Genomic DNA, 24,116 nt, shown 5'->3' with positions numbered 1-24,116 from the left:
ATTTTATAGCTTCACGGAAAATGTTGTTCTAAAATTGCAGATCCAAGGCACTAGATCAGCATGTGGAATGTTTGCCCCCTGTATTAACTGAATCGAGTGGATAAAATTACCCATTGTTTCAGTACTGCTTAGGTAGTAACACTGCAGAACGTATCGCCTTGTTATATTAAACCTCATCTGGGCCTCCAAGGCTGCTCTCATTTTTAAAGAGGTAATATGATTGATGGATACTTCAGAAGAATAAAGATAAAGATTAACTTTTGAAAGCATCACTTTAAATGGCTTTTATTTGAATACTGATTCAATTTATTTAACTGTATTTTTCTTGCTTAAGAGATATGATGGTGAGAATGAAATATGTAGCTAGCAGAGCTCATGTTTAAAAATTAAACACTTTGGGAAAAAAGTTAAAAATTAAACAGTTAGAAAAAAATTAATTAAAATCGTGCTGTGCCTTTACAGGGATTTTTTTTTTCAAGAGTGAATAATAAAGCTCTACAATGAGCTAAGAATAATCTTCTAAGTTATAATTAATTGGTACATACTTGCTCCTATTTAAAGTATGTTCTAACTATTGGAGATACACTTATAAAATTGGACCATAATTATTTATCTTCTGGGCAAACTGTGTTCTAATTTTTTAAAATGTAATTGCACACAGTTTAGACAGTTCTTTGATTAAGTGACAAATTTCAATACCATTTAGGGTACTATTTGAAAAAGAAAATTAATCAGAAACATTATTCTTTATTTTTGCAGCTATTTAACATTTAACTTAAGCCTATTTTTCTTGATGACTATATTTATAGTCTTGTTTAATAGGTTACAAGGCTCAGATAAGAAACAACAATGAAGTATCGGTACTTTGCTGGCAGATCTGTAATACAGATTCTGTTACAAGCAACAGCACCACACCAATTTTATTTTTCAAGACGGCAATCCCAAAGCTTATACTCCCACAGAGGAGGGGAAGATCCTCTGCCATAGCACACGTCCAGTCTGAAGAGAAAGGGCAGAATTTCCCCTTGAAAATTAAGGCGCCGAGGTGTGATGGGCTTGACGCTCAGGTGTCTGTCACGCGTTGAATTCAGGGGATATTAACTGAGGATGTGACTGCTGAGGGATGTGGCAAAGCTACGCGCAGACTCAGTCCCAGTCCTGGGCTTCCGAGCGGGAGGTCTGGCATGGGCAGAGAACCCAGCATCCCTCCAGGGATGGTTACTGCTCTTGCTCCTTTCCCTTCCTACAGCAGATATCCCATAATCGAACATGCCACTAGCACACTCAAGCCCTTCAACCCTGATTTTAACGACCGAGTGGTGAGTTAAGCACTTCTTTGTGAGACTAATCTCTGAGTAGATATGCCTTGTTTTGTCCTTTCTGGACAGTTTTTGCAACAAAAAATGCGGTCCTTTCTGTTCAATTGTTTTGCAAAGTTGTGGAGAGATCGCTCCTGAATGAGAAAACTGGAGACTAATCTAACTTCTAAGGATTGCAAATTAATTACTGTTAATCCGTAATCACTACATACAGGGTCATTTTGTTGTGATCACACGCAGAAGTCAGAAGGCAAAAATGCTACCTGAACCAGCTGCCCCATAAAGCCCGGTTTTGTCTTTCACAAGACAAAATTCTCTCTCTTTTCAGACATACTCCCCAGATGGTCTTTCAGAGCACTAACTCCTTGATTAACTCGTGCACTCAACAGTGTTTTCTTCCTCCTTAAACAGTTTTATTGACTTGAGTGCAAGATTCTACTCAAATGTTGAAACAACCTATTAATTAGTTAAATCACTTCAGAAACATCGGCTGACATTAGCTGGCAAAGCTCCAGTAACATTTCAAAATGCATGAATAGCTGTGCCTGAATTTTTTTCAGTAATTAAAACTTCTAGGGGTTGAGAACACAGAAGAAGGGATCCATTTTATTGTTTTACATTTATCAGACATTCATGTGTGAAAAAAATGAAAATAGCTCGCATTTTTTTCATGTTTGCTGCTAATGATTTCCAAAAATAGCTGGTGGGCAGCAAACCCGTGAAAAAATATAGTGCCTCTTCCAAGCAACTAACAAAAATAATTAACCTGTTGGCCACATTCCCACAAATACTTATGTAGGTGGTTAGACTTAAGTACATTTATAAGTTTTTGCAAGACTGCAGCACTAGTGTGCTCATGTGAAACAAAGCAACAAAATTATGTATCTCAAGTCATTAGAGAGAGAAATAAGGGAGGAGGAAAAGGAAAGAAAAAATGCTTTTTTTGGAAAAACATTTGATTTTCTATCACCTAAGCCAGACTTCACTGAAATGATCTCAATTAATGACTGGTAATTTGTTATTTACCACTCCCTCAGATCTATGGATAGCTTCATTTATAGACATGTTACAGTCTCCTGCAGTGCAATTTGTTTTTCTGGTGGCATTTCCATTGAGTAGTTAAAGGTCCATCCAAGTAAGCATTCTGCCACTTTAGGCAGATGGATGGACATGAATCCATTGTTCCTTGCAGAGGAAATACGAATTCTGCACAAACAAGCATGGAAATTTAGTACTCTCAAATTAGGCTTGTTGGTTACCACTGTCTTTGTTCAAATTACGTGATGGAAGTCATCTTACTTCATTACTCGCACCCTTCTTAAGGCTGCTAAAGAATTAACTAATGAATTCTTAAGACTGATAAAGAATTAACAGTCACAACGTGACAAAAGGCTTTGAAATGGCAAACAGAAGTCACTGAAAAAAGCCCATGTCCACATTACTACCCTTAAAAAAATTAAACGAGGTAATTGAGTACTAGGATGCAATCATCCAAGATCCTGATTTCATTTTTTAGTAACCAAAAGCGGTTTATCTGTAGTGCAAAATGACACACAGATGTGTTCTGACTTGAAACCCACATACTGAACAGGAAAATTCACGGCATATTCTCTTTTCAGAGATCTCTGGGCCCACCTCAGCACCCCAAGACTTCTCAGAACAACCTGGATGACTGGAGACCAGAACAGATTCAAGATATCTGGCTCTGCGTGCAGGATCACCCAGCAGTCCCTACTTCTCCTCATTCACAAAGACAGACAAATGCAAACTTCAGTAACCCATGGGCTACACAGAATGGATGTTGACTTCAGTCTAATTCAGAGCAGCAGCCTGCACTCCACTGCAAACATCATCTATTCATCTGAGTATTGCTTTCCTTAAAAAAGAAAAAAAAGAAAACCGATGCCTCTTGTATCTCTTGTGTTAGAAAGCGTAGACTGAATGTACTCTCAGAATTGCAAAAAAAAGAAAAAGAATTAGAAAGAAGCTAAGTATTGAACATTAGCTCTACTCATCAAATAGCATAGTGATCTTAGCTCTGTTGATCAAAGATTAGAAGATTTTTATCAACCATAAGGTCGGCATAACAGGGGCAAGGACAAGAGACACCAAATTTGCAGACATCAGTATGCAACCCTCACTTCACACACGTTTGATGTGGTAGAATATTGGATTTTCCCTTTTTTTTTTTTTTTTTAATTGATAATATCTGCAAGGCGGTATTCCAAGTAAACAAAACTGATCAGAGTGCTTGTGATAGAAGAATAATAGTAAAAATAGTAAAAAGTGCATTCAATAGAAAATCACCCCAAAGTGATATGAAGCCCAGATCAATCAAATGCATTTACTCTAAGTTTTCTAGGGGTATTGAGACAATTAATTAAGGTACTTTGTTTCTATTTAAAAGACAGCAACCAATAAATAGCAATGGTTACATTTCTAAAGAAGAAAAAAACAGAAGAGCAAACTGAAGTGGCCATGACTAGCCAGGGGTCTTCCAAGGGGTCCAGTAACATCTTAGAGAAACATCGCCACATAATTACGTCTGATGCAATACTACCATCTCCCACTGCTCACTGCTGCGTATTAGCAAAAGAATAGCATCACCACAGCTCTACTAACAGAACCAGAACACGAGCACTCCTGTTTCTGCTGAAGGCAAAGTCAGCTGTCTCAGTTCAAAGCAGCTCTCTCCTCACATACTCGCATGTTTGCGCTATCCTGTCTAACTTTGCCTCAAGCAAGCATCCATCCACAGTCCACTTTGCCAGCAGAAATGTGTACGTGGCAACCTGTAGCTGATGGATGGCAACGGGAGCCGGAAGAAAATCACATCTGCACCCACAGAGAGGTTTGCAAAAACATGCTTGTGCCTATGGAAAAGTTATGCTTTGAGCCATCATAGTGTGTATTCGCATATTACCCATTGTCAAGGTATCTCCTGTCAGGAGTTTACAGATTACAGCTCTCCACACATTCCTTCCTGAACCTCAGAAATACACGTTCACTCAGTCTATCCCAGGCAGAAAGTCTGAAAATGCTAATCCTCTTAGAAATATGTTTTTCTTTCAGACCAGATACGCAGTGAAGGTGGAACTGCAGTGCCAAACGAGCGGCTGCGTCGTGCTTAGCTGCTGGCTGGGGTTAAACCACGACAGAAGGTCAAAGGGGTTAACAAGGCTGATTCTCCAGCTCAGGCAGGCATTGTATGGTAATTTTGTTAATTTTTTAGGCTGAACCACAATGCTGTTATACCTAAGGAGTGTGAATAATGTATTTCTTCACACATGAAAGAGCTTCACAGGGATGAGCTCAGTTAAATGAAGGTAGAAGCAAACATCTTAATTTTCAGCCAACAGTAGTGCAGCATTCTTGTACAGCATTCTGCTGTTGACTGAATCCCACTAACCTTACATTCTCAAACTACGAGGGAAATTTCAATGTGCTTATACGTTTTCTACTAGGTTTGTGTTCTTCTGAACATAAACACGGAAGTTTCAAGGGTTTCCATTGCTCCAATATAGGAGTAGCATATATCCCAACTTAACAGAGTGAAAATGTTTGCCTTCATATCAACTATCAAGTCAGAAGTCAATACAGACATTCAAGGAAAATGTGCTGGAGCCATCAGCCATTTAAAAAGAGCAAAATTACTCAAATTTATTGATTGAAAAGACTGTAAGACATACCTTGAAGTCTCATCTCAGATTTTCAGCGGAAAGAAATAACCACTTCTTTTGTAACAATTGCAAGAATTAAAATATAATATCAATTCCTAGACCAGGAAAACCAGATGTCTCCTTATTCCCTCTTCTACATGTAATGTTACGTGTTTGGTTTGCTCCTTGTAGAGCCAACTTCTTTTTTAGAGTTCTGTTCCTTGTTTTAGCATCACAAAAATGATGCAAAAGTGGTAGTGAGCAATACCACCTGAAGCCCTTTGCATACCAAGTACTCCTGGTACTTCAGGTACTCAAGCCTCGCTCCCTCAGATGAACGCTCTCATCTTTAGGCTGGAGAGCTGTGTTATTTCTCTTGCTAACAAAGTAAATCCCAGTGGCTGAGCGTCAACTAGAGGAGGAGTGTCTTGCTTAAAGTGTCTTAATACTGCCCCAAACACCTCACGGATAGGAGATGAGGGTGGTGGTCTGCACGTGGCAGAGGTAGGGCTGAGGTACTCAACCGAAGCTCTGCCGCAATCTCAGCCCCCCTGTTTAAAAGGGGGTTGAGGAGCAGCTTCTCTGCCAACTGTGTTTGAAAAGAAAAGGAGCAGACCTTCTCCTGCTTTAGCGACGTTTTCGAAAGGCATCTTTTGCAAGGAGCCCTAACTCTATGATTGCCATTTACATATTCGTTTGATATAGGTATCTTTCTACCTGCAGTGCTGGACCCTCAGAGGGCCCACTCTCTCTTCGCAGTCTCATGTTAAGAGGCTCTTCACTCAGCACAGTGGCTGCCACCAGCTCCATTTAGAGGTTCCCAAATCCCCTTGTAGGAAACATAACTCCAAGCGTCTGATTCTGCCCTGTGAGCCAGGCATCTAAAAAAGAAGCACTGCCACACCTAAGTCACTTTAGAAATTCAAGCCTTCAAGCCTCTCAGCTGACTTCCACTTTCATACATGGAAGCTAATGTTGCAGCTCACATGTATGGGTTGTTTTTTTTTTTACTAATTCCGTAAGAAAATCTGCAGTGCTACAGTTGGAAATCTAATGGCTTTTTTCACATGGTGCTGGAAACACAAAGAGGACCTCTGGCTTTGTGCTATGAATGACCGTTATTTTACTTGGTGAACAGTGGCAAATTATTTGCACAGTAAAGAACATGTAATTACAAAGTACAAGCAGTAACTGATTATTATGATTATTTTAATCCCCTACAGTGAAGACTAGATGGTAATTAATTTCTGGACGTACCAGACTAAATATAATTACTAAAAATCACAGCAACTGTAGGCATGTGCTGGTAAAACAGAGTTAGATGTTACTGTATTTGTTTATTACCCAACACTTTATCCATCATTAAATGCTACAAGTAAAACAGAAAAAACATTTCAAAAGAACTTCTAAAAAGCTGTAGATTAAAACCACAGCTAAAACGTTATGAATTTTAGCATTTCTACAGTATAATCAATTGCACATTCTCTGTTATGCTTATTTGAACTTTAACTGCAGTAACTGCCAGGGAATCAAAAACTTCCTTTGTATCATTTACTGCCTGTGCATTTATATGGTATTTAATACCACTTATTAATTTAATACTACCCTAATTTTGTATTGATTAGAATCTTGAGACACAAGCCTAATTCCACAGTCTCATTTTGGGTCCTACTGCTTTGAAGAATTTGTGTTCGTCCCAACAAGTGCTGCTTGTGAATTAGCTCATTGTATGAAACATCTTGTCTACCAGAGTAAGGTTTTTGGGAAAGGATGGGTGGAAAGGTTGCAAATTAGCCTTATTGTTACTGTCATAATCAAACTCAAATTATACTTGCATATAAAAATATCTCTGAGCTCTCTGGAACCCTATCTTTGTGCTCTGGCTATGCAAACCCACCAAGACCAGGCTTTCTGCAACGCATCGGTCAATGTCTTTGTTCTGTTTCAGAAGAGGGAAGGGCATCTACAAGAACTTTTAGGTTCTTGTAGATGAGTACACGTGCTAGAAAACTGTAGTCTTCAGCAGACAAAACTTTACTCATTGCTGATAAGGAGTGTAACAGGCAAGGATACACAGTTTCTGTACCTGTCACCAGCTTTCCTCACCAGGAGTTGCCAGAGAAGACTGGAGAAAGATGAGCAGCATGAGTTTTCCTTTCTTGGTGAGGAAACAAGCTCTGAGGGATTCCTACAGATTCTGAGGTGGCTGTTTGCAGCAAATTCACAAACAGCTGTTAAGGGCATCAAACTGAGCAAAACACTTAACTGATGAGAAAGAATACAAAATGGCACCTGGTGGATGTGCTCTCTGCATGCATCTTGTACTTACGCGCTTGCCCTTTGCACTTGAGCGAGCTATTGTCTCTGAAGTGCTCAGAGAGGCAGAAGCATAACTCAAACACCATGTTAATTACATTCTGATTGTAGAATCATCATCATTTTCTTGGTGGAAAAGCAGGGAAAACAGCCCCTGCTTTATTTTCAGATTTCAGTCCGAGTTGGTTTAAACTGAGCAAAGATGATACGGGGTACCTCTGATGCCGCAGGGATCTAAACATTCCTAAGAGAGCACTGACAGAGCCCTACAAATGTTGTTACTGTGATACAAAAGCTGATCTTACGTCTACCAAGCTGCTAGTACAAGTAGCCTTTGCAATGTCGTTTCAATATAAGTAGATAGGAAATGAGTCTGCTCCTATGTTAGTTACATTCAGTATGTGAGACTGCTCTGTGAATAGCAACTGGTAAATTCGGGGAGCGGGGGGCAGGAATCGAACAAATCCTGTGATCTTAACAAATAAATAAAAACACATCTCTGTCTTCTTTGCAAGTTGTACCCCTATGGATCACCTGACTGTCAATCCGTATTCTATAATTACATTATTTGTTGCAGCTGTTTTTCAAAACTGTGCATTTCCTTTGGAGAAATGCACTGCTTTAACTTAGTAGCTATTCTCTTCCTCTGCCCTGCTGTGATGCTTTTATCATAATACTTGTCATATGCTGGCAACCACAGTCTTGTGCTCCCAAGAATGGCCCCATAGAAAGGCTAAGATGAATCTTCAGATGACTCCTTAAATTTATTCCTTTCCTCTTGTGCTATTGTTAGTAAAGCAATAAGCTTTTTTTTTTTTTTCCCCCTGATGCTTCCTTCTTCAATCCTGTTGGAAAGGATGAAGACACAGGGTAGGAGAAAGCTTTGCAGGGTGACAGCTTTTTAACACCGAATAATCTACTGCTGTGCATGCTAATAGATGGTGCTAGGTTTGATTAACTAATTTTGCAAATGAATATCTAAGTAAATTAGTTTTGCAGATTGTTTCCATTGATTCTTTCTCTTTAATCTCCTTTTTGAATAGTTTCATACTGATTGTTGCTGCTGATGATAAGAATTAATATAAAACCCTGGGGTATATATTTCATAGTAAATATATCTGGTATCATCTTACACAAGAAAACCCTCCCTCTCACACACACCTTATTTAAAGGTACATAGTCATAGTTTCAAGATAATTTTTTTTCCGAAGTCTCAAATTCATACAGGAATGCAATTTCCATTCATGCTCAGTTCATGGCTGGTTTTAAAAGACACTCAGGTACTTATGTAAATAGGTATGCCTGTAGAGGGCTTTCAAAGATTACAAAGACAGACAGACAGACAGACATATTTGAATTGCAAACAAACACCTGATTGGCCCACGGTGTCTTGAAAAATCCTACATGCCTATATGTCTATAGAGATCTGATCCTTTTGCAGAGCTAATACAAGATTGGGGCTAAAAAAGACTTCTCTTCTAATTTGTTACTTGAAAGTAAAATATTTTCCTTTAAACCAAAATATCATGTGATGTACTTATGCAATTACTTCTACACCCACATGCCACATAATCAGAAAATCCATCATTCTTTCTCAAGAAGTCATGGTCTTAACCTATAGTCTGTACTTATCTCTTTGTCCATAGATCACTACATACTTAAATTAGTTTCAGTAATTTAACACTTCTTAGATGCTGGCCTTTAAAAGATAAACTTCATACACCATCCACGGCCCATGTTCCCTTGCCTCAGCTGAATAAACCTAGTCTGGACAGCCTAACTTACATATTTGCTGTCAAACCACTACAGTGCTGCTAACGCTCAACACATCAGCTATCATATTATCCCCTCTGTGAGACCTTACGTGAGCTTTTCCATGTATTCCTGCATCACATTAATTTCCAAGTCTTCACCCTTAAGTACTTCATAACATTTCCCTCAAGTACGTTGTTTTGTCTCCTTTTTTACTTCTCAGTCCTTCTGCCTCTAACCTCTCTCACTTCTTTAATCACTTAGCACCTTCTGCTCTCTTGCCCCGACACAGGCTCCGTGTTTGTCTGCCAATGCGGTGTTCACTCATCTTTCTTCCTTTAAACCCCTCCTTAAAACCCATCTTCTCGCCTTCTAGCATATAATTACCCGACAGCAATTTATCAGGAGTGGGCAGAGGCTACATGGGTGTCCCCTCCACCCACTCATAAGTGCAAAGTCAAATAATTCATTCTGAAGCCTCAGAGACATTTTTAAATAACAGCCAGCGACCTCTGCTTCCTCCCATACCACTCTGCAGAACGAGGCACGGTGGATGGGGACGGGCAGGAGCAGAAAAGCATGCCAGCTGCATTGCCTCTGAGTGGGAGAAATGGGAAGTATACATTTCAGTTCCACTTACCGGTTCCTATTGCTAGAAATCCAGTCTGAGATCAACGTCGCAGCCTGCTGGTGACAGTGTTTGTTACCGAAGCTGCAGGCCAACATGATGACTTCCCGACGCAACTCTCTGTCCAAATTAAAGAAAGCAATAAGGCTGCATTAGTGAATGTGTTTGAATGTTTACAAAAAGCTATTTCTTATAACAGAGGCAGCAACTGATAGCTGGGCAACATATCGAAGATAATCCAGCTATTCAAATCCCCGTGTCAATTTAACGCCTACAACTGCTGCAACAACTAAAGAAAGGTCATGGGCCAAAACCAGCCCCCTTTTACACTTATGCACTCTTCCTGACCTCTGTGGTCACATGAGTCCAAGTTCTTAACAATGCAGTGCAGTCAAATATTAAATTAAGGCTTAGGAAATCATGTTCTCCAAACTCAGGGAAGAGGAATTCATCTCACTGCATCTTGCTGCTCTCCCTTTAACCCAGAAAGGAAAAACAGAAGGACGGCAGAACTAGGAAAGTATGACACCAAACTGTAGGAGAGTGCATTATTACAACTATATCCCGCAAACAAACAATAAAAAAAGAAATATAACAGTACTCATGTTGGTATGATGCTTGAACAAGCGATTTGTTTAAATTATTCGTTGGCCATCCAAGCTTGAGATACATTGATGCAACTTGTCTTAAAATATACTCCTGAGGGGGAAAAGAAAAATACATTTAATGTTAACATTTACGTTTTAGTTGAAATTGAAATACTACTGACTATTGAGGTTTTGTCTCTCTTTTTACCCTCAAATAATGTCCAACTTTCCAAAGATTTTGATTTGCATTTAGCAAAGCAACATGTCCATTTATAATCCCCCTTTCACTGCTATAGGGAGAAGTAAACTGTAGAACAGCTATTTGATTAGATGCCTAGTATAAAACAATTTATTGTTATAAACCCCATCAATTTAAAAAGTTTCTTACATGTTATTTTGAACTTACAATACACAGCTGAAAAGTTGCAAGGCTGTCAACAGCTTAATTTCTACTCTATGGCCAATCTCCACTACACCGTGCATGTTCACTTTTAAAAGAATATTATTTTAATATCCACGGCAACATAAGCACAGTCAATTGACTTCAGAATACAGAACAATGTAGCTGCAAATAAGCTTTGTACATTTAATGACACTACACTTTAAGTTTAGGTTCTTGGTGTGCTTAAAGAACAAAACAAGCCCAAGATCTATTTTAGTTACTTTTACTTTTTACACGGGAGACATATTTACATATTCTGACCAGTTGTGAAGAAAACCACTCTCATTGTATTCAGTGTAATCTTTTGCCAATAGAATTCACCAATTTGAAAAAGAGAACTGAGATATAAAGAACTGCATAGGAGAGCATCTATTTTATTATTGTGGATGCACAGGCATGTATATAGGATGTCAACAGAGAAGGAGATTCATAGTGCAGCTTTCTCTAGCAGATATGTTATTCTGTGACTAAAAAGACTTTTTATTTCCTCTGCTATCACCTCTGCTTTCAAAGCTCTCATCAGTAGTGATAAAACACAACCCGGCCATGAATTTTACTGGTTTTATTTATTAAAATTGTGTTTTCTTTACACAACCACGTTTAAAAGTGAAATAGCAGTGGCAGACTCCTAAGAATTTTTCTTTGCGGCTAACAACAGACTAAGCATGCAAATTATTTCAACATCATTTTATATTATGGCTCTGGTTTGCATGTAGGCCTACACTCCAGGTTCATAAAGATTTCAATATGCCTTTATTAATCTCCAGTACATGTTCTACGAAAATAATTTTCCATGTCAGCAGGTACCTCTGTGTCTGTGTGTATGTGTGTGTATATATATATATATATATGTATGTACTTCTACGTATATACATACATCCAGACACCTCTAGCTTACTGCTCTCTGAGCATGTGTGTCTGTGGACACACGCACACAAGCAAATATAAGTTTAAGAAGAAAAAAGCTCCTTTAAGCATTTCAGGCTTTAGAGAGTTCCTCCATTTGAAGGCTTTAAAAAATTACATAAAATTACAGTATGTTGGCCATTGAAAATATGTAGACTACATAAAATTCATAGTGAATAAAAAAAACCCAAGAGTTCATAACTGTCAGTGGCTGCAATCAAATTCTGTGTACTTCATAAAACATGCTTCAGCGTAGCTACGATTTTTTTTTTTTATTTCAGGTAAAATGATAAAATGTTTGTCATTGTTTGTCATGTCTATCTTAATTATCTACTGCTAGCTGTTACTGCTGTCCCTTCGGACCCAATTATGAATGGGCTTTTGATTCAATGGTGATCTAATCCTTGTTAATTAAGGTAACTGCATTGAATTCACCATGGCTTTTTGGATGAAATAATGACTACAAATCTTTACTTCAGTTGCATGCGTCCTGTTCAGTTGTGCCTGCATTTGGTGCCCTTGCTGAGCTTAGGCATCAATCTAAATATTGCCGTGAGGCTCCTCAAAAGAGAAAATCTGGAAATAGATTACTTTGGCTCTTTTAAGTGAAATACTTTATTTGTCATAATATTTTATAGGAGGGATAATTACCTTTCCTTCTACTAATCATATATGCCTCAAACAACAGTTATCACTGTTCAAATGCAAATGAACCAAAGCTTGACAATTGCTATGTTTAAATAAAGAATAATTAGGAAGAAAGCTAATATCCCTAGGTCATTTACAGTATCTGACTGGGGAATAGTTCAACTCCTAGCAATGAAAGGAGAGAGAGAGTGAGAGAAAGAAAGAAAGAAAAGGAAGGAAGGAAGGACGGGGGAGAGAAGAGGGAGGGGAGAGGCAGGGGTGGGGAGGAGAAAGGAAGAAGGGAGGAAGACTGTATCTCTTACATTGAAGATGTTGTAGCTTTCTGTGCGGTCCAACAACTTATCTAGAGGATAAAGAGCTCGGCTGGCAGCATGCCAAGGCAGAAAATCCTTCTCCTCTGAAAGGTATCTGATAATCTCCAAAGGAATATTCTGAGGCAAATAACCAGCTCTGCACAATAAAAGAAGTTAGTATTAAATTGGCTTTGCAGAAGATACAAGATGAGGCAAAAATGACTTCTTTTTTTCCAAATGAAATTAAAAGGCAGAAAAACATGATAAACTCATCACACTATAATGACATAAAAGTCAACCTGACAAAAACCAGCAGCTCACAGTCTCTCCCAACACATGTGCAAGCATACTTACTGGATGAAGGCAAGCATGAACACACATGAAAGAAAACTAGACAAGCTAGCCCTACTTTACATGGATTCCTGTGGCTATAAAGGACATGAACAACAAAGTAACTGACTTTAAGCAAAAAACCAAAGGAAGGTGTTCCTTTGCTGATTTGTAAGATAGAAAGCTGTCTGCACAAAATCAACAACCCAAGGCATTTTGTTTCAGGGATCATTTCTACTGGCCATGGGCAATTGGGAAGAACTCCTGGTGAAGAAGCATCTTTAGTTTCACAGTTATCCTCCCCACTCTTTTCTCTCTCCTTTAGAGCTGCATTGCCTTCTATCCACCTTAAGCCACTTTGGAATGACTTATTTTATTAAACTGAAGTGGCATCCAGTGACATCATTTTGGTTAAGGATGTTCCAGCACTTTCCACATAAACTATGGTTTTTTTCAGCTGTTTATAAATCAATCAGTTAGAATTTTGTCCCATTCTTTTACAGTCATAAAAGACCTCTCCCTGCAAGGGAAAGAATTTGGGGGGGGGGGGGGGGGGATAGGAAGGCTTTTTAAATTAATAGCTTTACAAGTAAATGGCAATACAGATGCAAACATCTGAAAGCTGCTTTTTAAAAATGAGTACAGGAAACATCAAGCTTTAGGATTTGCTCTCATTTTCTTTTTCCGAACAGCATTTTTTCTTAACTATCCAGACTGCAGAAACAAAGTGTAACCCTGTGGGTGTGAACGTTCCAGAAACCCACAGGTCTATTCTTCTGATGCATGTGTTTAAATCCCAAAGGAGTTCTCTACCTGCCTAAAGAGGAGATAATGATTCTGTTTTCATAAAACACTTAAATTCAGCAAGTTGGATTCCACAAGCTTCAATTTAACATAGGCTACAGTATGATATATCTTCATAGACTATTTTTTCTCCTTGTTGGTTGCAAATATTCCCCTTAATTTCCATCACTGTCTGAGGAAGAGATGCATGCATATAGCAAACAACGAAAATTACACAGATTATTATGGAAATGAACCAATACATACATGCTGATATAAATTTTTATCTCAGTTGTAACAGCATATAAAAACTACTTTGCTGAAATATTTGAAATAGGTTCTCTTTTTGGTACGGTCCAAACCCATAGTTTCCTTGCAAGGTGCAGCACATCCATGCAAGCCATTGTTTTTCACACTCTCTATTGGAAGAATTACACCCTGTTCCCTTCATGTTCTAAGGAAGGAAGGGAGTTCATGTAACAGCTTTCAAAAGTACCTGTCCCATGTCCTTATGACAACCTACTCTCCAGTCTGCTTCATGTCATCTTTGTCCACGTTTTATCAGCAAGGCTCCATTCTCAACTCCAGTCACAGCACATACTCAAGCAAGAAAAACCAGATCACTGGGGGAGCTCACTGTGTCACTCAGGAACTGAGCAGATATGAAATGAGAATCGTGGAGCTCTTACGCGTGGGTGGCGGACAGAGTTCAATGCATCAGAAGACAGAGACAGTTACTCCATTTTATAGCTCTGTCTTATTTCGGAAGCAGCAGAGTATCATTAAGATGAGTTCTAGGTCTTAATATTTTAACCATAATTAATGGAGCCAGAAGCAAGCTGGATTGACTGCAGTTAAAAATCTTGGAGATAATGTTAGCAAAGAGGTAAACTAACTTGAAGTTTCATATATGTAATTAGTTCCTAATGGGATTTGTGATTATTGTTAGTGATAATTTGATTGACATGAGAAAGCGTGGAGTAAGGAACAAGAGGAATAGCTCTAGGAAACATGCTGCTGAAGGAATAAACAGATGAATGTTTATTATAGCTGCACTAATGGACACTTAGGATCATGCTTCCAAAATTAAATCTCTCTATGCTAAGCGCAAAAGGGAAATCATCACTGCAAAACAAACAGATTATTTCTTTTTAAGCTTAACTTCTCCATCAAGACACATAAGAAGTGAATGCAGAGAGATCTATCTCTTATTCCTGAGCTCTTGGCCTTTCTAATCAGTTTCAAAATCATGATTCTTAGCTGATGATACTCATCTTGTTCACAACAAAAACTGTTACTCTCATCACTGACTGCTTCTAACTTCCAAATTTACCAGCCCATTCAATTCTGCCTGCCTCTCCCCGTCCCCCACTTTTCCTATTGTTTCCCTAAGGGTATGTTCCTTCTCACAGAAACAGATTGTGGCAAAGTCTGAGTTTTTCCTGTTTACTCCTGAACTTGCTTCTCTTTCTGGGTATGACACTTGAAGATCTTATGCACAGTATCATCAAAATCAACCCCCCACATCAACAGAATCAGTCCCGAGAGCAGGGACGGGGATGAGGGGAGGACCTTGTGGATGACACTGGCACATAAATGACAACAAATTCATCACTTCAGACCATGATTTTGAGGGAAAGTGGTTATGGCTGCTACGATCAATGTTAAACTCTCTGTCAGCACACGTCAGGCAGATGTGCTTCCAGTACAGTTGCTAGACCGGACCTCTGAGGGAACTTGAGCAAAGACATATCTAAAATCCTCTTACAGTGGCAATTAAGATAGCAGCACTTCCCTGAAGAGAACATAAGTGCTTCAGGAACTTTGCCTGGGCAGAATGTTCTTTATATTCTATACTATTAATTAAATTATTAAATTATTTAATTGTATGGACACCTACAGAAAACCATGATAGCCCTATTCTTTCACCCTTAACCACTAAGCCATATTTATGAACCTCTTATTCCAAATACACTGCACTCCCAGACTACTTGCCATTAAATAGTTTCTGCCAAGAGGTAGCGATAAGTACATTCATTGTTTTACCTTTTTGTGTAAAATGTGGTATATAACATATATGTTACAAAATATTAAATGTATGCTACAGTTTAAAAAGCTTGAGGAATACTGTCATTCACAAAAAAAGGAAAAAGTTTGGTAAGGGTAAGGCCAAATACTAAGGTTGCTAATTTTTGGCATTCATAGTTAGAGAAAATAAGATATAAGGAGAAGCTCTCACTGTAAACCACAGAAGAAATAAACCATGAACCACAAAATGGATAAAAAAGTCCTAAAATCCAGATCACAGAGCTAGGACCTGTGTGAATTGTCCTGGGAGGTAGCATGACTACCACAACAACCAGGGCAGCAGAAGACAGAAACTAGCCAAAGCAGCATGACTGTGCAGTGAGCTACGCTCTAATGTTCTGCATCTTCACAAAGCACAGCAGCTGGTTTCTTAAGCTTTGTGTTTTAGTACAATCGTATTCTTTTACTTTACACTAAAAGCTTGTCCAGCACTAAGAGCTATTTCAAGACTCCTCTTTCCCAGGGGATACGGCATCCAGCAAGATGTACTGGCTCGCTTGAACAGCGGCAAACTGGCCCACCAGCCAAGGGGTGCTGGCGTGCTTCTAGAATTCTCCTTCACTAGCCTGGAAGAACTAGGTTCAAAGATGGTTACACAGGATCTGGTCAGCAAAAGCAAAATTTTTGCATCCAGCAAAGTAGGAAGGAAGGGTCAAGGACTCCGGAGTGTCACAGGGCTTGTGACAAGCGTACACCACCAGCTGGCTGACAACTGCTAATTGAAATCACATCTCTCATTTGTGGAGCAGGATAATAACCAAGATGAGGAAAGAAGGCAGAACACAGAACGAGTCTGTTCTGAGTATCTCTGTGAACTCTGATGGAAAAACACAGACCTGTAGAAATGTTAAACAGAAATATTTAACAATTATCATTACAATAATAAGAGAAGTAACAGTAGCAAACTTTCCATCAAAGGGAAATACGTAAAATAATTTCCCTGTCATATAACTGTCTGGAAATATTTACTCAAAGGCACTACAGAGTATAACCTAAGTTAAGTACATACTCTACACATGCAGCTTGATTTATCACTCTCTCTTCCAACAATGTCACTGGAAGGTCAGTGACAGAAATCCTTATTTTTCTTGTGTCATTTTAGCCATCAATTGTATTGCTATCCTGAAAGTCCAGCAAAAGTACCATCAGATATTGCCAGCCAAATTCCAAATGCAGGAGAGACAGGCCTCAGAGACAAGGTTCTTTTCCAGCTTAGCCATCTCAGAGGAAAATTGAAATATTGTCTGTCACTTGGGGAATTACTGATTATGGGCTATACTGAAACCAGGTAACAAACATCAACACTGCAGAAATACTGTGATGTCAAATCTTATGTCTGGTCTGACACAGTCACACTGTTTCTCCAGGTATGTCTCCAATAGCCACCTGAGCGAGTACGTACCTACAACCAAAAAAATTCTGCAGAGGAATCTGGGATAGTCTTGGCAAGTATCTTAACAGATAAAATAGTGAAATCAAACAGCATTGACTCATAAACAGTGGCTGAATGCGAGCTGATGTTCAGGTTAAGCATTTCTCTCAAGTGCAGGTTATAAAGTTTACAAAACTTCACCTATAGCATCTGGAACGAAAAGGCTGGAAGCCACCTTAAGAACTTGATCTAGTCTCTCCCACCCAAAGTAGATTCATACCAATGCCATTCCTGACAGAAATGTGTCCAGTTTTCTTTATATAGGCCTCTAGCGATGGATATCGTAGAACACTAGAATTTCAGTACTTCTCAGAGGCACGATAATAAGAATATTATAACTCTGGTCTTTTGCCCTGTAAATATTCACAGAAGAGTACCAACAGATCCATTTCATGTCCTAAAATGACCTGTTGTTCATGTACCTTCAGTACAAACTACAAAAAGCAGGGGTCCCTCTTTATTGCATTCTAGATTAGAGGGCTTTGATTGACATCTGTGCTGGTTTTGGCTGGAATAGAGTTAATTTTCTTCCTAGTAGCTGGTATGGGGCTATGTTTTGGATTTCTGCTGAAAACAGTGTTGATAATACAGAGATGTTTTCTTTATTGCTGGGCAGTGCTTACACAGAGTCAAGGTCTTTTCTGCTTCTCCCCCCACCCCACCAGCGAGCAGGCTGGGGGGGCACAAGGATTTGGGAGGGGACACAGCCGGGACAGCTGACCCCAACTGACCCAAGGGATATCCCAGACCATATGACATCATGCTCAGCACATAAGGCTGAGGGAAGAAGGAGGAAGGGGGGATGTTGGGAGTGATGGCGTTTGTCTTCCCTAGTCAACGTTACGTGTGATGGAGCCCTGCTGTCCTGCAGATGGCTGAACACCCGCCTGCCCGTGGGGAGTGGGGAATGGATTCCTTGGTTTGCTTTGCTTGCATGCGTGGCTTTTGCTTTACCTATTAAACTGTCTTTATCTCTGCCCATCAGGTTTTTTCTCACTTCTACCCTTCCTATTCTCTCCCCCATTCCACCCGGGGGCAGTGAGCTGCGTGCGGCCGAGCTGCCGGCTGGGGGTAAACCACGACAACATCCCTGGGCACGCAGAAAGGAGCCCAGACTTTAAAAAGAGCCTCTACAAGCCATCTCTAAGCCAGCCTTCTCCATACTGAATCACTTAAATACATGACTACAAAAGCAAAATTTAACCAAAAAGATCACAATTGAGACGCTTCGTTATTCTATCACTTTTTATATCACTGTCCTTACTCATCAGTTTATCAGCATGTCAGTCATTCTGTAGTCACTGTTACACATGAGAACTTCAGGGTGTGTTAGAAACACAGCACCACATGGGGTTTGTCTTATCATCTGTGTTCCTAATTTCAGCGTTGCCTGCTGAACTAAAGTGGAGAACAGGAGAACAGGAACACAGACCAGCAAAGAGATCTGTTTCAGTTATTAGACAAATTACCTCCAGACAAACATCCTGCTCCAGCAGGTTTTTCATGCCTAAAGAAGCTGCTGACAAACTGTGGTGAAAAGGTGATATCCCATTTTTACGACAAGGGCAGAGGTGGAAAAATACCTTTCAAAAGATATATATATAAGTGGCTTATGACATTTATATAATATCATAAGCCCCAACCCTTAGCAAGGTACTATCCTGCTTACACTGAAGAAATTGCTAGGGTGGCCATTGCTACAGAGAAAAGAGGCAATGAACAGAAAAAGAAAGTACTGAATGTGGTAATGAAATATCCCTCACAAAGAATTCCCACTAAAAATCTCACAGCAATCAAAAATAATCTTTAAATTACATGAGCTTTTAATGAGTCAGATAAAAGCAGGAGATCTAGATTATATTATGAAACATCAGTGTGCATTCAGCTACATTCTGACCTTGATTTGTTCTTTACACTGAGCCGCTGAACTTATGGACAGATCCCAGCACATTCATTTTCCCCTTAGGGACAAAGTACCAAATGGTAGTGTAATTGCCAAGGGAAAATTATTACTCTGTTCTGAATTATTTCTATCATAAATCCAGCACCAGTCAAACAGACTCTGTCAGAAAAACGACAGGGTTGCCGTACAGTGATGAGAGTCCCACATACAAGTGCACCATAAATCCCTTAGTCCCACCACCCAACAAAGTCATTATAAGTCATGTGTTTAAATCAAAATTAGAAAATCCAAGCTGGCAGCAAACTGGTCTGCATTGTTGAAACAATGGAAATGAGGTGATTTACTTGCTGCTGGTTTAAAACTCACCCCGCATCGTCTGTTTCTTATGAACAATGTAAAACATGACCAGCTTTTTGTCTGGGTAATTTTGAAGGGGGAAAACACAGCTCTTCAGAACATAGATGTGCAACTCAGAATAACTTCAGTTCTGTTTCTGTGCATGTGCAATAGATGAATAATTAGACTATACTCATTAACCCATAAAGGGACAGTTTAAAATAAGTTAGAATTCTTGTTCATTAATTCATTCTTTTACCTTTAAAGTCAAGTATGTGGATTAAAATAATTCACAGAGAAACTTGGTGCCAATGAACATTCACATTTTACTGTACTTGGCTTTTTCTAACCCTATTCATTTCTTCTGGACCTACCACGGACTGGTGCCCCTACTGATATATTCAGGATATTCTTTCCCACAGTGCTTTAACAGCAGTTCTTTGGCAGCTGAGTAAAACAAGGTATGTTGAACCCTGACACATAAAAAAAAGCTTTGGGCAAGGCAACCCATGGAACAGGGGAAACTAACTCTGTAGTCACGGATTTCACCTGCAACTCCTGCAAGACTGGAAAGTCAAAGATTAAAAACTTGTGATTCCTGGTATCCACGTTCAACAAGGGAAGCTGGAGAAAGAATGTTTTCTCATAGAAAACTAATGGGCAACCTGTAAAAAGGGCCCTGTGATCTCCAGTACCAAAGAATGATCTACCTCATCTTCCACTCCCAGGGTTGGGCTGCCTTAGGACCAGAGAAGGACTCTGCTTTTCTAAAACATCCAAAGTGACTTAATGGAGGCATTCTGATTTGTACCAGCTATGGACTTCCACATACACCGGACAGGAATGCACATCTGCTCTTTGATAAATACAACAGCAATGTTTGGCTTACAGGTTCATTTTAAGTACTAAATTTAATCAGCATTCAATCTCTCCAACATCAAAGGATTCAGAGAGTATGACAGTTTTAAGTGAAGCCTGCTTAATATTATGTTTTCTTACACGCAAAATATTTGAGGACTCTTCAAATGACATTCAACTCGACACAAGAGCATTTGAAGCATCCTACAAAGAATAGTTCAAATTCAATGTAATTATCAGGGTATCACTGGCTTAAATTATCTTGCACATTTTTAGAGCTGCCACATAAGTAAAGGCTAATATTAATCTGAATTAATCGACTTTGTTGAAAACAGAAAAAAAAACCCAAACTTAAAGCCCCCTGTGTTTGTAAAAATGCAACGAAAATTCCTTCAAACTGGAGTTCAATATCTCTCCTTTCCTCTTCTTCACCATATGAAAAAAAAATGAATTAAAAAAGAGTAAGGCAAGATGAAAAGGAATAATCTTACTGCTGAAAATTAAGACTAAGCAGTAAGTGAGGTATGTAATGTTTTTCATCATCATGTAACCCTGATTTTTGAGAAATATGTCATTCGCACACTTAAATTAACTAAAGAAACTTGAATGTATTTCAGAGGCTAATAGATGTCAATTTCAGATGACTCAATTATTAAAAGTGTTATTTTCTTTCCTGATGATTTTCTTGGGAAGGGTAGAATGAAACAGCCCTTCTATTCCTTGTCAACGGGCAATGGTATCTATGAGAGCATGTTTGAGCAAACTAAAAATTGAGTTTGTTTATTATTATGCACAGTACTTTTTCATATCTCTCTTTTCCTGTTCTAATGTTTATAATTTGCATATCAGTCAGCCAAATGAAATATGTGTTTAAAAGCTAGAAAATTCACATGGAAAGCACAGAAGACTGATCTTGAAAATACACATGCAATCTGAATTTTGTTTGCCAGTATATCTACAGAATTGGATATTATTTCTGTAAATGCAATTCCCTACAAACATATTTATAATAAAAGACTCTCTTAAAATCTCCTAAATCCTCACCTATTCTCTTATCTCCATTTTACAGATAGGAACCAGACACAAACAGTTTAAGTGATTTTACCAAGATCACCTAGGAAGTCCACAGCAGAAACAGCATCCCAGGTTTCTCTAGTCCCTGTGCAGTGCCTTAGTCGTAACAGGGTCCTTACTGTCATACACTGCTTGATTTCTGGGTGGAGGAAAACACACTTCTAGCCAGACAGGAAGGAGCTAAACTAACACAACATTGATTCCCAAGACTCCTCTTAAATTTTATCAAACGAAGGGACCTTAGTTTACAGCAAAAAACCTGCTTTATAAAATCAGCAAATGAAGACCAAAAAACCTGGAAGTATAATCTGCACTTTGAATTCAAAAGTTCACCCTGGCAGTACGTTCTGCCAAGCAGCCAGAGCATGCACTGGCAAAGACCAGACCTCCTGACAACAATCTTGGCCAACAGCAATCAGGTGAGCCCCAAAAGTAGGATCGTTTTGGAGAAGCAATGGTGCAGTCAGGTCAAAACAGCAGGCAAAGCAGTCAGACTGCTACTAAGGTGGCAGGCTATTTTGTTCATGCTGATGAGGCATCAGCACTGCCCTTTCTAGCTAGAAAAGCTGGTTCTTGCCTTTTATTCGTCCATCCTTTGTTGATGTCGGGAAAGGACAGGGCGTTTAGAGCAGCACCTCCAGCCTCTCAGGGTGGCTCACTGCTGCTACCTTGACCAAGGTAGCAGCATACTAGTCCCACCAGACCCTCTGAAAGACAAGTAATGGGGTTCTGGGATAAGGGTAAGGAGGAAAAAAAGCTGCTTATTGTGAGAGGACAGGAGTGGGAGGTGGGGAAAAGGGCTGGCCAGGCAGCTGTGGGGAAGAAAAAGGTGTCTGTAGATGAGAGGGAGGCACAGGGAACAGGCGTATGCTAGGTAGGAGAGGATAGGGCCCCCCCAGAATGGCAGAGGTTGCGAGGCTGGATGAAGACCTCCCCCTGCCCCACCAACACACAGATTCCTGAATCTGTATTTGCACCTCTCAGCCCCCTTTCCCATACTCAAACTTCAGCAAACCAAGAAACAACTTCAGCAAGCTCCACTCATGCCACTCTCCTCTTCTTGTTTAACCTCAAACTCCAAGTTAAGTGTTCTCTTGAAATGTAACTCAGACTTGGTTTACTTAACGTTCCCCAAACAAATTTCACAGACTGTTCCCCTCCCCTGTCATTACAGAGCAGTCCCTGGCATCTGCACTGCAACATGGATACATCCATACCACGCTGAGTTCAGAGACCAGCTTGAACCGTAACAGACCAAGACCATGGGGTGAAAAGAAAACAGGCTAACAACCTTTAGCTAAAAATAATTCTTTCACTCCCTTGAAACCAGAGTCATGTTTTCCTGACAGTTTATTCCGGGTTCGGCTAAGAATAGAGTTAATGTCATTTACGGGATAAAACAATTACCGCTATAATAACTCGGATGTACCAGAAATAATTGAAGCATAGGCAAATTTTGTAGGGATGTGGATTAACAACATCACCCACTTCTACAGGACAGATGTAAGCCAGACCAAGACCCACCCCCTGCACTGAATGCTCTGCAGAGAACTCAGATCTACAGTTTCTGTTTTGTACGTGCTTAAGAGTTTTCTCCTACTTCTTCCCTGGCTCTTAGCATGTTTTTCTATTGTCCAGGATGGTCTTGCAGCACTGGCACTTCCCTGGAATATGCTGTACAATTTGCTGTACTGCTCTTAGCTACGCAAAATGATCAGATGCATGCATGATACATACCACAAAAGCAGAGCTGACTTCTAGTGTGATTACTCTCAACAATCGCTTTGATTCTTTTTGTACGAACATATGCAAACGTTAGCTGAAATGTGTATCTCCACGTAAAGCTGGTATCAAGGCTGTGAGATGCCACAGAACATATGGACTGACACGCAGCATATGGAATGAATGATGGCTACCTTAAAATATTTGTAGCTTTCTATTTTCTCTAAAAAAGACGCAGCTGCTCTGGCCCGTTGAGGGAGTATTTATGTCAAAGGAAATCCAACAACTTTTGTAGGAAGCCATATCTAAATCAATTGCTGGTGAACCATCACCAAAATTTGCCTGACAGAGAAAGAGAGTTACTATGGCATCTGCTGAAATAATTTAGATGAGGCCTCATTTATTAAAATAGTAAATCTATACCACTATTAATCAAGCATGATAACAAACTATCGATCTAATACTCGCCCCCTTAGCTGGTACTCAGAGGCACTAATTAAGGGACCTGCTTAACATATCTGTTGTTTGCCGCTGTGTTGAACTATCAGCAAATACGATCAGGAGTAATAACGAAGGCTGGAGTTAAACTGCAGTTTATTCATTTAAATGGACCCTATATGATTGTTTATGAATACCCAAGCACAACAAGGTCAACAACCCTGGATGTGGCTGTTGAGATTTTGAAACATTTTGAACTACGTTAACTGGGCTAGATGAAAACTTCTACCCTTGTCACCTACTTATTATCCAGCCGCAAAATTTTAAATGGGCCATCAAATGCCTTGACTTTTCCTGACATTACACTGAATAGGACTTCAAGTAACACAAACAAGTGTAACATGAAGGAATTAGCCCAGATATGTTGGAAGACTTCAAATGCTACAATAAATGAAATCTTAATCTCTGGAGAAGGAAAAAAACATAGAAGATCACTCCAACTCCACAGTTTAGTTTTGTTATGCACGTATTTCCACTGGAAACTTCAAGAAAACATTCTTCCAATTTAGCAGTAATAATTCCGGATTTTATATGGAAGCATA

General features: G+C 39.4%; 1 protein-coding gene across 1 annotated transcript in view; it reads right to left on the bottom strand.

Moving 5' to 3' along the window:
- TRHDE (thyrotropin-releasing hormone degrading enzyme) overlaps positions 1-24,116 on the bottom strand; it is a 213,789-nt gene that overhangs the window by 13,130 nt on the left and 176,543 nt on the right. Inside the window, exons 14-16 of the mRNA XM_010561962.1 lie at positions 12,560-12,707; positions 10,276-10,373; positions 9,687-9,794 (exon numbers count right to left, since the gene is read on the bottom strand). Coding sequence (XP_010560264.1) covers positions 9,687-9,794; positions 10,276-10,373; positions 12,560-12,707 — 354 coding nt within the window. The remainder of the gene's footprint in view (positions 1-9,686; positions 9,795-10,275; positions 10,374-12,559; positions 12,708-24,116) is intronic.

The sequence above is a fragment of the Haliaeetus leucocephalus genome, unplaced genomic scaffold, assembly GCF_000737465.1.
Source record: "Haliaeetus leucocephalus isolate CR32 unplaced genomic scaffold, Haliaeetus_leucocephalus-4.0 Scaffold151, whole genome shotgun sequence".
NCBI lineage: Eukaryota > Metazoa > Chordata > Aves > Accipitriformes > Accipitridae > Haliaeetus > Haliaeetus leucocephalus.
The sequence above is the reverse complement of the archived record's forward strand: the minus strand, read 5'-3'. Positions and strand labels throughout refer to the sequence as shown.